General features: G+C 42.3%; 1 protein-coding gene across 4 annotated transcripts in view; it reads left to right on the forward strand.

The window, feature by feature from the left end:
• Positions 1 to 1711: 1711 nt before the first annotated feature.
• The window catches only part of gabra1 (gamma-aminobutyric acid type A receptor subunit alpha1), a 31678-nt gene continuing 18191 nt past the window's right edge, over positions 1712 to 15198 (forward strand). The window contains exons 1-7 of one of the 4 annotated variants that reach the window (XM_061055136.1): positions 1712 to 1921; positions 4195 to 4300; positions 8530 to 8630; positions 9638 to 9705; positions 11515 to 11735; positions 13401 to 13483; positions 14647 to 14790. In XM_061055136.1, coding sequence (XP_060911119.1) covers positions 4197 to 4300; positions 8530 to 8630; positions 9638 to 9705; positions 11515 to 11735; positions 13401 to 13483; positions 14647 to 14790 — 721 coding nt within the window. In that variant the 5' untranslated portion in view covers positions 1712 to 1921; positions 4195 to 4196. Of the gene's footprint in view, positions 1922 to 2327; positions 2693 to 2738; positions 2869 to 4194; positions 4301 to 8529; positions 8631 to 9637; positions 9706 to 11514; positions 11736 to 13400; positions 13484 to 14646; positions 14791 to 15198 lie in introns of those variants that run through there. The other 3 variants (XM_061055137.1, XM_061055139.1, XM_061055140.1) reach the window with 3 other exon arrangements.

The following is a 15198-nucleotide window of genomic DNA, read 5'->3' on the forward strand; positions in this document are numbered from 1 at the left end:
AGGGGGGGCATTTCTCTCTGAAGAGCCATGCATCCTGCTGCTTTAAGCGAAGGATCAAGACTAACAGCCCCAAGAGCATGAGCACACATTAAAACCCAGGGTGCTTGACTTAAAAAGATCAGACTGACAAACATGAAAACACACACGTGATATAAATGTGAAGAGACAAAATGGTTTTAATGTGTCAGGAATTCAAGATTGCCTGTTTGTGTGGAAGGAAACAAATTATCAGCACGTACAGCGCCGTGATGGATGCGCAAACTGAGAGGGGAGGGTGTGCGTACTTCGTCAATATCCCTTCTTTTTTAAATTCAAAAAGCACTGTTAACAGCGAGTGATTATTCCCCCATAACCTGCACATCTCTCAGGCAAATGAGCGCCATCCATCTCTCTCCGTTTAGCCCCTGCACACACACACACACACACCCCGCACTTCACTATCCGTTCCCATCACCTGCCCAGAGATGGAGCTGTGAGAAGGACTGCAACTCGCTTTCGCTCTGCCGTTATTTGTTTGAGTGGTGTCTTCAGAAAGTCGTCTTAATAGTTCACGCACCAATATTTTTTTCTTTCTTTTTTTCCGGGGGAGGGTGGGGGGGTCTGTCTGTTGTTCACCCGCGAAGAAATGCTTCTCTTCTGGGAGAATGGAAGGTTATTCAAACGTTTGGAGGAGAGGCAAGAGACGGAGAAGAAAAGAGAGAGAAAGAGAGAGAGAGAGAGAGAGAGAGAGAGAAAGAAAGACGCGACTTGTACCCCCTCCCTCTCCACACTCAGTCTCGGCTCAGGCGTACGCGGCAACTCAACGCGCACGCGGGCACGTGTTGGTTATGCATGCTCGCACGTGCACGCGCGCGCAGAGGCAAATCGAGTCACATGCAGCGGTGGCGTCTGGCTTAGAGCGAAGGGAAACAGCTTGAAATGATACTCCACTTGCATTACAATGGCATTAATTCAACGGAAGGAGTTCGATGGGGTTGGGAAGGGTTTTTTCTTCCCATCTTATTATTATAAAATATGCACGTGCACCTGCAGCATCAGGTTACAAAGACGGAATGTAAGCAGAGCGTGAGGGAGAAAAGAGGGGAAGAAGCCTATTGCAAATTATTGGATGATTGTCATGTTTTATTTAAATTGTTATTTCAATTTATATGTTTCAAATGCGTGAAAATTGTTGACAGTGAAACCACACTATGAAATATAGATAGATGAATAGATATATAGATAGATAGATATCTTATTACATACAGAGACTACAGAGGCACATAAGCCCATGACGTCCCTCATAACTAATCACGCACATGTACTACTTTAACCACGCGTGAGGAGGCAAAACACACACATTCACAAACACACGCGCGCACACACTCACAGAGGAAACGTTGCACTGCAGACCAGACTGACGTGACTACACTGCCAGCTCACTCTGCCTGTGCTCCGATGAAAATAAACCTCCAGTCAAAACTGAGGGCGAAAAGAAATGAGAGTTGTCCAAAGCATTCCAAAAATCAACAGCTGGGATGAATGTGAGGCTTATGAAACAATAAATTAAACGGTCATGGTATAAGATGCACATAAAATAGTCATTCTTTTAGCTCTATTGCCTCCTGCTGTATGTAGTCCTTGGTCGTGATGAAAATGTCCTCTGATTTGTAGTTTAACTTGAAATACGCATATGACTACAAAAATATACGCTGGGTATCATCAGCCCAATTTTTTTTCCTCCCCTTGCAGATGCACGCAGCTCAGCGCTCCTCGCCGTTCTCAGCTCAGTCTTGAGTGGCGCGGCTGTAGCAGCAGAATATTTGGCTGTAAACAGAGACACAGTGCTGTTGTCTCGATGCGAAACGCAGGCTTTTAGGAGACGGTGAGTGCTTCGAGGGGGATTTTATTGCAGAGAGGGTCGTGTCATCATTGCAAGCCGGTGAGGGAACACCATTTTCTTAACATTTTTTGGAAGGTGTCTTTTTCTCTCGTTTGTGTGTGTGCGCGCGTATCCGAGCCGTGTCATCCATTCGTGTTTGATTGTTTTTATGCTTCATCGTAAGTACTCACTGTCCGTTTTATGAGTCCTTGTCCTAAGCTGTCTTGGCTGCGATGCTGTCTTTTGGTAAATGTCAATTTTTTATCCCCTTGGATATCATCACGTAGGAGTCAGGGAGCGAGACAGCGAGAGAACGCGCGATTGGGGCAGAAAAAAACTAGTGATCCCAGCTGAAAATGTAAGAGGATTTTTATTTAGCAGCCACTGTAAAACAGATTAGGGCGACAGCAGTGGAAGTTAAATTGTGCTGCATATAAAATGGGCGGGCTGCTCTTTACATTTGGTTGGTACAGCCTATTTTGAAATGCGCTTGGATAAAGTCTCCATGTACTTTATTTACAGGCACTAATAATCAACCTAAACCTTCATTTTGAAACAGACATTGCAGCATTAAGCTAGATTTGTTAGTTTAGGACATTTGTTGTGTTGTTGCTGACAGACTGGGAGAGTTGAACTCACTACAGCATCACCAATGAACAGTGAGAGAGACCTGCGCATATCGTCAGCAGCCGCTTCTCCAGCCTCTAGCTAAAATTCGTCAGATCTGAGATCACAGAGGATTTTTTCTCATTCAGTCCGGCTAGAAAAGCTATTCTGAAAAGTTTGAGGATATAGCCAGCGGACACCGAATGTAAACCCGATTCATCTGCAGTAAGTGATTTTGCTCCATTTTCCTCGCTTTTTTCATCCGACAGAACAAGGGGGAAGAGGGGAGTAACACTCGGATTTAGAGAGCGACGGTTTGTGCTGCTGGACGCCGCTAGAATCGAAGACGAGTTTTATTGGGGAGAAGGGGGAGTCTGCCGTCGAAATTGGGACCGTTTAAGGTGGGATTTTTTAATGGTCCAAAAATATAGGCGTCTGACGCTTTTAACAGGTTGATTTCAGCACCATGGACAGCGTTCCGAATAAAACAGCATCAACGCACATTTGCTTAATTACTCCGCCACGCACGGACTGGATCGCCATGCATGTATTTAGAGCAGCCTTGCAAGGGGATGCCAGTTGCATGCTAAAATTCTCTCCAGCTGATTGTATGTTCATAAATCGTCGTGGGGAGAGAGAGGGGTGACATTTTCCTCTGAATAACTTAGAAAGTGTGCGGGATTTTCTCCTCCATTCGTAATCTCCATCATCCCCCTGCTTTGTCAAATCCTTTTCAACCAACGGATTTATTTTTATTTTTATTTCATTTCGAGAAGGCATTGTGTGTCCCCTCGACTCCTATCTGCTCACAGTGAACCTTGAAACATTACAAGCAAGTAATGTGGTATTGTCTTCTATAGTGGGTTTGTTTCAATGCTAGGAATTTGCGAAATACTGCTTTAGCGCTTTTCTATAAGTACAAAACTGGTCGTCTCGTGGACACACCGATTGTGCCATCATAAAAATGAACCATGAATCCGAGAATTGTGTTTTGCATGCGCAATAGCGCAGGCTAATTGCTCATATACTTTATGACCTGGCTGACATCATAGCTTAATGATTGATGATGAAGCGAATAGTCTTATTTTTTAGGAGGATTTGGGGTTGATATTGCGGTATTGCGCGTTTCACATTGCAGGGTATTAGAGGAGCCTGTGTACAGGTGCTACAAGCTCACACGGGCTGTTGTGTGGTCGATGATGTGTTGCCTTGTTCGGTCTTCTTAATCATTATGCGCTACAGATGCAGCCATGCTTAGGCTTGTGCGTATTGAGCGTCAGCTATGGAAGACGTATTTACACTGGATCCCCTTTCTAATCATCGACATGCTGAGTGGATATTTCAATCCGGTCTCCCACATAGTTAGGGTGTAGAATATGTCTCTGTCAGGGTGACAGATAATTCAGAATGATGATGTAAATCTTGGAGGGGGGCGCGTGTGTCAAGTGGCATGTGATGGCCCAACGCATGTGGCAGGGCCATTTGGTTTGATTCATGCCCTGTCAGTGAATCTTTGAGGGATGTTAAGGAGCAAAAACCTCCCATAAAACATCTCCAGGGGGACTAGGTCCTTACTCCCAACAGCTCCCACCTCTGCTGTTGTTGCTTGGGCACATCTACATGTTTGTTGACACTTGATGTGGTGACATATTGTTGGGTGTTTAAAGTAGATCTCTTGCTCATATGACTTGGTAATGATGCTCTCTTCCTCTCTCTTTGACCTCCAGCAATGAAAGGTCCTCATATTGCAACTATGTCTGGACGGGGCAGAGCGACCTTTCTGTGTGTGTGTGCTTGCTTGCTCACCACCACTAGCATGCAGGCTGGGAAAAGGTAAGAATGAACTTTAACTTACAAATGCATATGTACCTGTGTTCTACATTGGGTGCTACCATATATATGAATACAACATATAATCTGCACATATCATGCACACTGTTGCACACAGATTATTTTTAAAGAGTTCCAAAATCCATAAATGTACTGTACATTGTGGTAGATTTGCTCTCTAACTAACCAAAACAAGTCTAATTTTCATTAAACGTTCCAATCATTTCTCAAGTCATTTGTATTCTGCAGCTATAGGCAGAGTTTGAAACTGCCCAATGTGGAATTATTGTTTTCTTTGCTTAAATTATTAATTGAATGATGTCATTAGGAAAAGTGTAATTTAGTGGACTAATAGTGAACACCAAACCGCATTCGGAAAGTATGAAATATAGTGAACACCAAACCGCATTCGGAAAGTATGAAATACAGTTTTGCTCCAAACAAAAATGTCCCTTTTCTTGCTGAATGGTCCACTGCCAAGTAAATATGTAAAAATAAAAAAATAAAAACATGTCAGCAATGGTGTGCAGCCAGTGTCCAACGTACTAGGTTGCTATTGTGTCTTCTTCCTGCCTATACTTAGTATTTTCTGTAGGATTCCACATCATTACAGAGCATATTCACTGTGGTTGCAAATAGGCCATCCCCACAGGACACAAAATGTTTGTTATTGCATCAAGGTAATAAGTAGTACAAAACAGTGAGAGGAGAAAAGTAGCCGTAATAGCCACAATCCAGCTTTTTTTCTGGTTTCTCTAGACTCACATTCCAGACCTTTATGTGTGTGCTGCTCAAAGATATTTGGCACACATTTGCGCACATGTGTTTGTGACAGTGACTGCAGGGACATTAGGGTTCACGTACAGACACACTTCTCAATGTCATCTCGGATGTGTTGGATGTCACCTAACCAGAAGCAGACGCGCAGAGAGACAGGGAGAGAAAGAGAAAGGGTGATCGGATGCGAGATGACAGCAATAAGATCTACTGTCATGTGACTTGCAACTGCATTAATTCCTGCATGATTCAAATGCTGGGACAGGCAGGAATGTTTGGCAGAGCTCAAAACATCGTAATCGGGCTGCACTAGTTGGACTTCTGTTGGTAACTTTGGCATTGAATAGTGCAGTAAGTGAAAACACAGAGTAGGAGCCTAGGAGTAAAAACACAAAGCAAAAACACACACACAATCAGCTTGAGACCATTGGATTCCTATGGAGAATCTTGGAGAAACACTCATCTGCATGGTTGAATAATTCAGCAGAACTGTCATAGGCAGTTGACTTGAAGGCTGATGTCATGAGATGGTCCATATTTCTTCTCTCAGTGACAACCACAAACATCAGCACAGAGTCCATGTTGCAGCCTGTACAGCCTGAGCGCATGCAGAACACAGATGGGATGTGTCCTATTTTAAATCTACGATGCATCTGCGATACATCATTATTGCTGGCTGATTTGACCCAGGTTTCAGCTGCACTGACTGTAGCGAAAGGGAGGGTCTGATTTACTGGGTGTGAGAGGTTGTAAAAAGTACTGATTACCTTACCAAGAAACTGTCACTGCAAAACTGCAAAGCAATTATCACCCAAAGATTTACTGTATCATCCAGTACATCCCCTCCCCCCCTTTTTTGAAGTCAAATACGGAATCACATACTCACACACACACACACGCACACTCAAATACACACCTTGGGGGATTTCAACAAGACACAGTAATCAGGAAGACCTAGCACTCTTCTACAGTATGTTGCCAACGAGAGAAATTGCCTTATAATTAGATATCCAAGTGACAGGAGAACGAGAAAAGGAGAGCGAGAGACACACATTGGCAGAGCAAGTGTGAACGGCACTGTTGCTGTTCAGATGACCTGTAGATGGGGATGGTGTACAATGTTTTATGAGGAAGTGGCCCCTGGCTGATAAACATGTGTATTCTTCCACAGCACCTTTTTTTCTCTCCATTGTTCTTCTTCTCCTTGACATACAACCTCAAACCCCCATGTGTATGTTTTCCTTCAACACTCTAAAAAAAAATGAAGACTTAAAGATAAATGTGTTCCATATTATTTTATTTTCTCCATTATTATGTGAGAGAGGGTTTGTTGTCTACCGCGTTGAGGTAACAAATATAATTTGGTTATATTGAAAAAAATTGGAAAATCCATGGTGAAATGGTCTGCCTTTTCTTCAATTTTCTGTGAAATTTAAAGCACTACATGTTCAGATAATGACCTGAAGTGGTGTATTTTTCTCCCTTGTATTTCCTCTTATTTCCTATATTTTAATCAGTGGTGAACTTGAAAAAGCAAAGGGACACTGTAGCTTGTTTTTCTCTGTTTATTGGGACTAAGACAAGTGGACAACAACCCTTAGGGCGGATGGAAAAATGGTTTCTGTGTCGTGCTGTGATGTAGCAAATTGTAAATGTGTGAATAAATCCAGAGAAACAGGAATATTAAGAAGGTAGGGTTAAGGAGGTTGTGTTTTAATTTAGCCTCTGCTGATTGGCTTATTGTTTTTTTTCATAACTGGCTTCCCGGACCTGTGCAATACAGATAAATTACTGTTTTAAATTTGAATATTTCAAAGCTGTTACCTCTGAAAATGACACTGAACAAAATTGCTCACCATAGTTTGAACAGTTTTAAAAACTGGCCCTAGTTTTCACACAGTTCTTCATTTTTTTTTGGCGAGATAGAAGACTGCTTGCGAATTAAGTGAAATTGGTGGCAGAGAGATTCGCATTAACCCTTTTATATAAATCCATGTGTGACGTGGTTGGCGCATCCCTATTTTTGAACGCAAACTGCTCAGCAGCATCAAACTCAAAGCTCCAGGATCTGCTTCAGTCCCGCAGCTTTGACTGTGAGCCGCATCTCTCTAAAACACCGCTCCCCAGTTTCACTTAACAGAATCCTCACCTTATCCCAACCTCTGCCTTTTATCTCCCCCTCCGCCATCTCCGCTATCAACATTTTTTTTTCTTCCTTGTGTTTCTTCACAGCGTTCCCCACACATGTCACTCTCCCTCCTACTTTTCCCATCCTCCCGTCGCAGGTCTCCGCTAACTAATCTTGATGACCTCTCCCTCTCCTTGGAGGTGTTCAGCTATATAGCAGAGCTTGTTTTCAAACACTTGCTGTTTATTTAGCATGCAATCAAACCTCATAGTATTGGCAGGAAAATAGGGTAGGGATAATTGCTTTGCTGCCCACAGAACAAAACACTTTGATCTGATTATTATCAGTATATACACAAGCAAACATAAAAAGGAATAAGTACATAAGCATACATCCGCATATGTGCACACACCCTGAGCATATTGTATATGCATGCATTAATGCGTCAGGTATGCAAACACACATGCACATACACCCTCTCTAAACATTCCTGTGGCGTTCCTACATAAATGATACACAATTAGGGGCTGTACGCCTGATCACGAGTGTGTTGAAATATTTATGCTCAGAGATGCTGCAAACTGGGCTCTCACAATCACTGATCGTGACTGTTTTTCGGGGTTGCTCGAAGCATTTTGTTTCATGTTCAAAAGAGCACATTCAGCAAAGCCTGTGTGGTCTATAAAAGACCAGATTATGGTATAAATAATGCAGTGTGATTCTCCTATTCATTCAATCTCTGAGATTGGTACATGTTGGTGTTTGTGCATGGATAGCTTCCCTGCATACCTGGTCTTACACACTGACTACGAAGCTAACTTCAACATCTGCTTCCGTGGAAATATACAGAATTTTCAAATCAATCAATCAATCAATCATTATTTGTATAGCACCAATTCATAACAAATGATATCCCAAGACACTTTACAAAAGAGCAGGTAAAAGACCTACCTAACTCTTTGTTAACACAGGATAATTTTAGCCTCTCAGGATATTTTCCTCCCTTCTACACCTATTTCTTATACCTATCTATTTGATATGGATATGGTAACACTGAATAAAATGGCAAAGATGGCAAAGTGCGTCACTGTTATAGAAGATTTAACTGAGTTTTTTCTTGTCCATTTTTACACAGTGTGATTCATGATGCTTCCAGTGTTCTTAAACAGAGCCATCGTGCTAACTACAGAGCAGTGATCCCCTGTTCTTGTCTTTGATATATGATTCACATGCAGAGTTTCTTTATACTCTTTTGGCAGTTCGGACCGTGGTTTTGGGCTCTAGCTGTGACGACTTTAAATTTTCTTTTTCTTTGCTTCTTTGCCAGCGCTGATAGCATGACAGAAGAACAGAACACTACAGTGTTCACCAAGATCTTAGACAGCCTTCTGGATGGCTATGACAATCGCCTCAGGCCAGGACTCGGAGGTCAGTAAACCCAAGTCATTGCATGCACTTTGTCTGGTTGAATCGTTGTTTTTGCGTTCTGCAAATAAGGAAATGTCATCCCAAAAAATCCTTTTGCAAATAGCGTACTATCCATAAGATTAAATATCATTGAGATAGAAAGCTTCAGATCAGATTGTGTGTGTGTGATAATGATAATAAAGAAAAGAATAGGACACTCATTCTTCACCTGCTGCTTTTGTAAAACACTGAATAGTCACAAAGCCAGCACTTGTAATAGAACACACTGAACGTGATTTCATTGCGTGGGCACGTCTTCACTCTATTGCCTACTGTCCATTGTTAGAGAGAGAAGAAACAAAATGGCAGAGAGATGGAGAGACAAATCTAGAAACAGAAAATGCTGAAAAGAGAGAAAAGGGAAGGAAAAAAAGAGAGTTTTAAATAAAAAGGAGAGAACAGCAGGAGATAATGTGAGAATCGGTGTGTGAAGGACACTGAGGATCGCACAGAGTGATGCTGTCAAACAGACAGGCGAATAAAAACCAGGGCCTGCTAGGAGTTCAACTGCAGAGAGGAAGAAATTATGGATTATGATGGGTATCATTCATAAATCATGCTGTCACATTTGGGTTTCAGAATCACGGGAAAAGATATCTCCCCCCCACACACACACCTCTGCCACTGCCTCTGATTGAATCGTCACAGACCTTCTTTTTCTGTCAGTATTGAGTGAAATCAAAGTGGCATATTTTCAGTATTACAACAATGCACATATTTATGAGGAGATTGGACGAGTGTAAGTGCAATAGAGCTGACCCTGAAGCCAACACCTGCAGAAATGGCTATCGACATCCAACATGGGCATTTTTGTGGTTTATTTTTCTCCAATATGTTTGCGTGTGTTTTAAAAAAAGAATGTTAACTGAATCTGAAGCTACAGCCAGGTGGGCTTGTATTAACAGGTAGTTAAGGGCTAATGAATGCGATGGATAGTCACTCACTCTGGCAATTTCCTGCTTCAACAGAGCGTGTAACTGAAGTCAAGACTGACATTTTCGTGACTAGTATTGGGCCAGTTTCGGACCACGACATGGTAAGACTCTTTTTGCCTCTTTAAATGTCACCAATTTCACCCTGTATCCCTTCACCCTCCACCATCCACCAATGTTTCTCTCCCTCCCCCCTCCCTCCTTGGCCACATCTATCTCCAAGCTGTGAGATAATTATTAATTTGATGCTTCATTCCATTAACTCCTGATGTGTTAATAAACCTGTCACACGTGTGAAACATTTTCTTTCTGCTGCACAGTTTGTAATCTTGCCCCCACATAAATGCCGCCACTGACTCGTAAACATGGCTGCATGTGACTTTTATATGCCTGTGGGGAAAAGCTGTGAATCACAATTTCTCTTTATGGGATTAAGATTACTAATAATCATAGCTTTAAATGTTCTGTTCTGTATCTTCTAGAAGACCCATGTATATTTCAGAGCTGTCCCCATGCTAATCTGTTTAAACTTTGAAATTCTGAGCTAAGAAAATGTGATATTCAAGAACTGTTAAAATATGAAAAGGCAAACCAAATCCATTGAATAAAACACTGTGATATACTTCACAGTTCCAGGTAAAGGCGCTGATACTTCACTCATGAAATGTTATCATACTGCAGCAAAAATGAGTCCTTTGATACGTGTTTTTTGCTTGTATTTGGAAGGTCAAGCAGATTCTGTTAATGGGATTCTTGCCAAATATTTCAGTACCGTGAGAACATTTGATGTAGCTGGTAATAAAAAAACTAGATCACTTCAAATTTAAAATGCAACCATCTAAATATGAATCATCACCTTGAAGATTTTTTTCATCCCACTTCCATATGCTACCCTTCAAAAAAAGGCTTTGGGCTGTTCAAACATGAACATCTGATCTTTACCCTGTGCACCGGAAACCAATTAATCTCCTCCAAATGTCTCACTGCCTCTCCTTTCCCCACTTGAAGAAAAAGAAAAAGAAAAACACTTCTGTTTCATGCATGTGAAGTGAGTGTGTGTGTGTGTGTGTGTGTGTGTGTGTGTGTGTGTACTCTATTTGACATAATCTCATTTAATTGCACTGGCTGACATGCAGCCCAGGACTATTTTGCTGCTGTGTTGAGGCCAGAAGGAAGAAGCTGAAGAACATGTCCTCTATCTCCAGTCTGCCCATTTTCCTATCCACTTTTTACCTTGAAGCTTTGTTTCAGTTCATACTAATTATCTGAGTTGGAGGAGGAGGGGGGGGGGGGGGGGGGGCAAAAAAAAAAAACTGGCCAAACAATAATTTTTACAGCCTCCCTTTACTCCGTCAGCCAGTCACAGGGAACCATTCAATTCTGCTCAGAGCGACAGTCATTAGCTGCCACAAAAAATAAATGTCCCCCTAATTTCTTGTCCAGTGCTTCCTTTTTTGAGAAATTTCGATTAGAGAAACAACTCCCCTAAAGATGTATGCTAACAATAACCTATTTTGGCTCTTACCTAACAATGCAAGACCAAATGCCCAATGTTGAAGAATTATCCCCCATTTGTATGAAGCTTATTAAACTGAGATGACCATATTTACACAAATAACAAAATAATTTAAAGAGAGCCGTTATTACAAAATGGAAGCATACTTTTTAAAGATACCAGCCAGAGAACCACCTGCTATATAAGCCAAAGCCTTTAACATGAAGAGACAGTTACCAGCAGGGAAACTAGGCCAACACAGCCATAAGAAAGTCAAAGTGACACGATGTAGAGAGAGAGGTAGAAGTCAGAAAAGTGAAAGAAATATAATTTTTACTCAGTATCTTCCCAAACTGCATAAAGGAAGGAAACAAAGACAGGGTTTGAGTTTTTGACATCCTCCCTTTTCCACCTGCAGGAGTACACCATTGATGTTTTCTTCAGACAAAGCTGGAAGGATGAGAGGTTAAAGTTCAAAGGCCCGATGGCCGTGCTGCGTCTCAACAACCTGATGGCCAGCAAGATCTGGACCCCCGATACCTTCTTCCACAATGGCAAGAAGTCAGTAGCCCACAACATGACCATGCCAAACAAGCTGCTGCGAATTACAGAGGAAGGCACCCTGCTGTACACCATGAGGTAGGCCAACACGCTTTACCACGACGCCAGTGCAGTGGAGGATTTTTGAATGAACCAAAGACTTCAGTGTTCAGTAGCTTGGAGAAAAAAGCAATTATATTGTGCCATTTAAATATCAGTGCAACTGCACATATGATTTATCAGGAGAAGAGAGGGTTGAGGGCACACTGAATTTATATTTTCTCAATTAAATAGAGGGTGACTGATGTAATCTTATGAACAACCAACATGAAATTGTTTTTACTGGTCCTAGTTTTCAATGATTTTCTACATCATCTACGAAACACAAACAGTTTCCCCATAATTCACATTACTCAAACAGAGGTAAACAGTGCATTTGTTGGTGGGCACTTTCCGAAAATTACAGCAGATTTGGTGCATTAGTAGCTTTTTGCAGCACCAGAATGGAGTTTTGTTGGATTGAATGATCATTTTCATTGGTGAAAAGAACACCTGTCTGTGTGACTGATGGAGAAATGATGGAGATCTGTGGCTACTTCGGGCTTGAGCTACACAAAATGACTGGTTAATAAAATTCACTGTTGGTTTTGGGGTTGTTTTCTCGTGGCTGAAACAAATTAACCTAAAATAACCAAATGTGGTTACTAGTTGTGGTTATGTTTCTGAGCTACTTAAGAAACTGTTTTAAACAGTTAATCTTTGCGCATTACTTTGTTGTGTTCATTGGTTGTGGTTTTAATAGTTTTAGAGGCTTTAACTACGCAAGCAATAACTGTCAGTTATAAATATTGTTTGTTTTGGGTGATAGCCTTCAAGCTTAATACTTTTTAACAGTTTATCTTGGATACATTGCTTGACCAATGTCTGTGGTCACTCTGAATACACACAATAATCCACATTATAGTGTGAAATTTATGTCAAGGGATTTTACTATACTACTAAATTTCAGTTTTTATATATTATTACCTTTTTATGGTTATTTGGCAACCATAGTGAGCCATTTATGATCTGTGTATCACATATATTTTTAGTATGATTTGTCAGTTTTCTGTTCTAGTGTTCACCAGTAAAAGTAAAACGGTTTTATCCTGACGTGATTGATCACATCGGGGATGCTCTCTGACAGTTACAGTAGGAAGATAAGGTATACGACCAGCTGAGCTGAGCTTAAAACCACTCGTGGCCCCACGGTAGCCTTCAGCAGAGGGCGGGTAAGTAAAGGCCTTAAAAAGAGACAGCAAGAACCGTGATGCACACAGACAGAGGGATTCTAATGTGAGCTGTCTGAGTCAAGGATCGTAAAACATTTGTTTTAGCATGTTTACTAGCAGGGGGAGGGGGTTTAGAGGCGGAGCCCTGTATTGCTGTCACAGATGAGCGAGATGAGGGATGGATGGGAGATTAGTGTGTCACGGGTGGCCTGACATGCTGTTTTTCACCAAGCTGTCAGGAAATTGAAACCCACGGCTCAGGCAACTGGAGCGTTTTGTGTTGGTTTGGGGTAAAAGTAGCGGCCGTTTGACTGTGTCTGGTGCGAAAAAGATGACAAAAATACGGCCGCACATGTTCCTGGTGCTTTACTGTGCTTCGATTTTCCTGAATCCTCATCCTCAATTCTCCACCAGTACTGTTATGTTTCCTCCTGGCTCTGCATATGCTCTATTTTTCCTTATTTTTTTGTTGCTACTTTTTTTCTTTTCCTAGGCTTACGGTACGAGCAGAATGTCCCATGCACCTGGAAGACTTCCCAATGGACGCCCATGCTTGTCCACTGAAGTTCGGCAGCTGTAAGTGGCCTCTCTGCGCGCACACACACACACAACCTTACACACATGCTCGAAAAACACACATGAATGCACCAAACACACACATAAACACACATGTATCTGTATGACACACTGTCACATCCTCATCCAACTGGAAGCACGACCGCTGCGCAGGTCTCTGATAGGGGATGACAGTGCGGTAACAGCTGTCCTCCCAGAGGATCTGTTCCCGCCAAGGCCCCTCTGCTCCACCCTATTCATCCCTGCAAGACCCTGGAAGACCCCTCGTGAAGACCTGTGTTTATCCACAGCAGCAGTGTCTGTAATACTTCCAGAACATCCCACCAGCTGCCCACCCCTGACAAGCGACCCCTTCCTACCACGATTATCCCAGATAAGATGTAACAATGTAGAATGATGAAGAGAAAAAAAAGAGAGTAGAATTGTAGGGGGAGGGGAATAAAAAGCAAGCAAAAATACAGCGAACGTGAAGCAGAAAGAGAACATCGAAATGCTTCCCTGCCATCCTCAAGACAGCTGCACAGTGTGAGTGAGAGGACCTAGCCTCAACCCCCCCTTCAAATTGAACTCACTCCCTAAATATTTCAGTGATGAGCTCTCTTCCTTATGCTGCAGTCTGCTGAGGAGCCATCCTTTTCCTCTGCAGTGGCCGAGCCACGCTGCAGCTTTGACAGGTCGGGTGGCCGGAGGGAAGGGAAGACTGACTTGGCTCTTTTAAGGTCATGTTGTCCTGTTGGGATGTTGTTTGTTTGCTTTCTTATAAGTCCAGGGATAACATGAAGTGACACGACATTCCAATGCATCACGTGTTTACATGTTGGCGAAAAGAGGAGCAAAATATGAGGCAGGCTGATGCTTAGAGGATGAAAAAGAGATGAGATAAAACACTTGAACAAGGTGACAGAAAAGGATAATATGCTTAGAAAGCAAATGAGACAAGACAGGCAGGTTTGGGATGAGAGCAGCGAGACAAGATGCAAGAGGACAGAATGAGACGAGGTAAGGATTTAAGTGGAAGACCTCTTTTCAGATTTGCTTTTGTCTTTTCCATCCTGCGGGCATCCCTCCCAGCTCCAAAAATACAGCCTGAGAAGGACCACGTGACAACTAGACAACCAGCAGCAAAATAATTTATAACTTTTCACTCTGTTCATCCCCGGCAGATGCCTACACTCGAGCAGAGGTGGTGTATGTGTGGACCAGAGGGGCTGCCCAGTCCGTGGTGGTGGCAGAGGACGGGTCCAGATTAAACCAGTACGATCTGATGGGACAGAGTGTGGACTCTGGTGTGGTGCAGTCCAGCACAGGTAAGCTTCAGCTGGATCATACTCTAGATGAAAGATTTTATCCTTAAATAAAATCATGTTTTCAAGATAGAATTCATCTCATAAAGGCTTCAGTTAGATCACCTTTACATCACACCTACAAGCTTTGGCAGGTAGGTAACAGTAAAGTCCCAGATCAGGCTTGACTGTGAAATAACTTACATTATATTACTGTGCCTTGTATTTGTTCATTAGCATAACTCAGGCAGATCACAAAGCTTAAACCTCAACACATACACAGCCGTCTTTAATATTCCTAACTGAGAAAACTAACAATCTGAAACAGCACTTTTTTTTCGCTCTACGTATGACAGCCCATGTCCCAGATTTCATAATTTCCCTACCGACCGGTACGCCCCTTTCCCACCTCCTCCTCCTCTTCCTCCATTG

This window comes from Labrus mixtus, chromosome 14 (assembly GCF_963584025.1).
Source record: "Labrus mixtus chromosome 14, fLabMix1.1, whole genome shotgun sequence".
Lineage (NCBI taxonomy): Eukaryota > Metazoa > Chordata > Actinopteri > Labriformes > Labridae > Labrus > Labrus mixtus.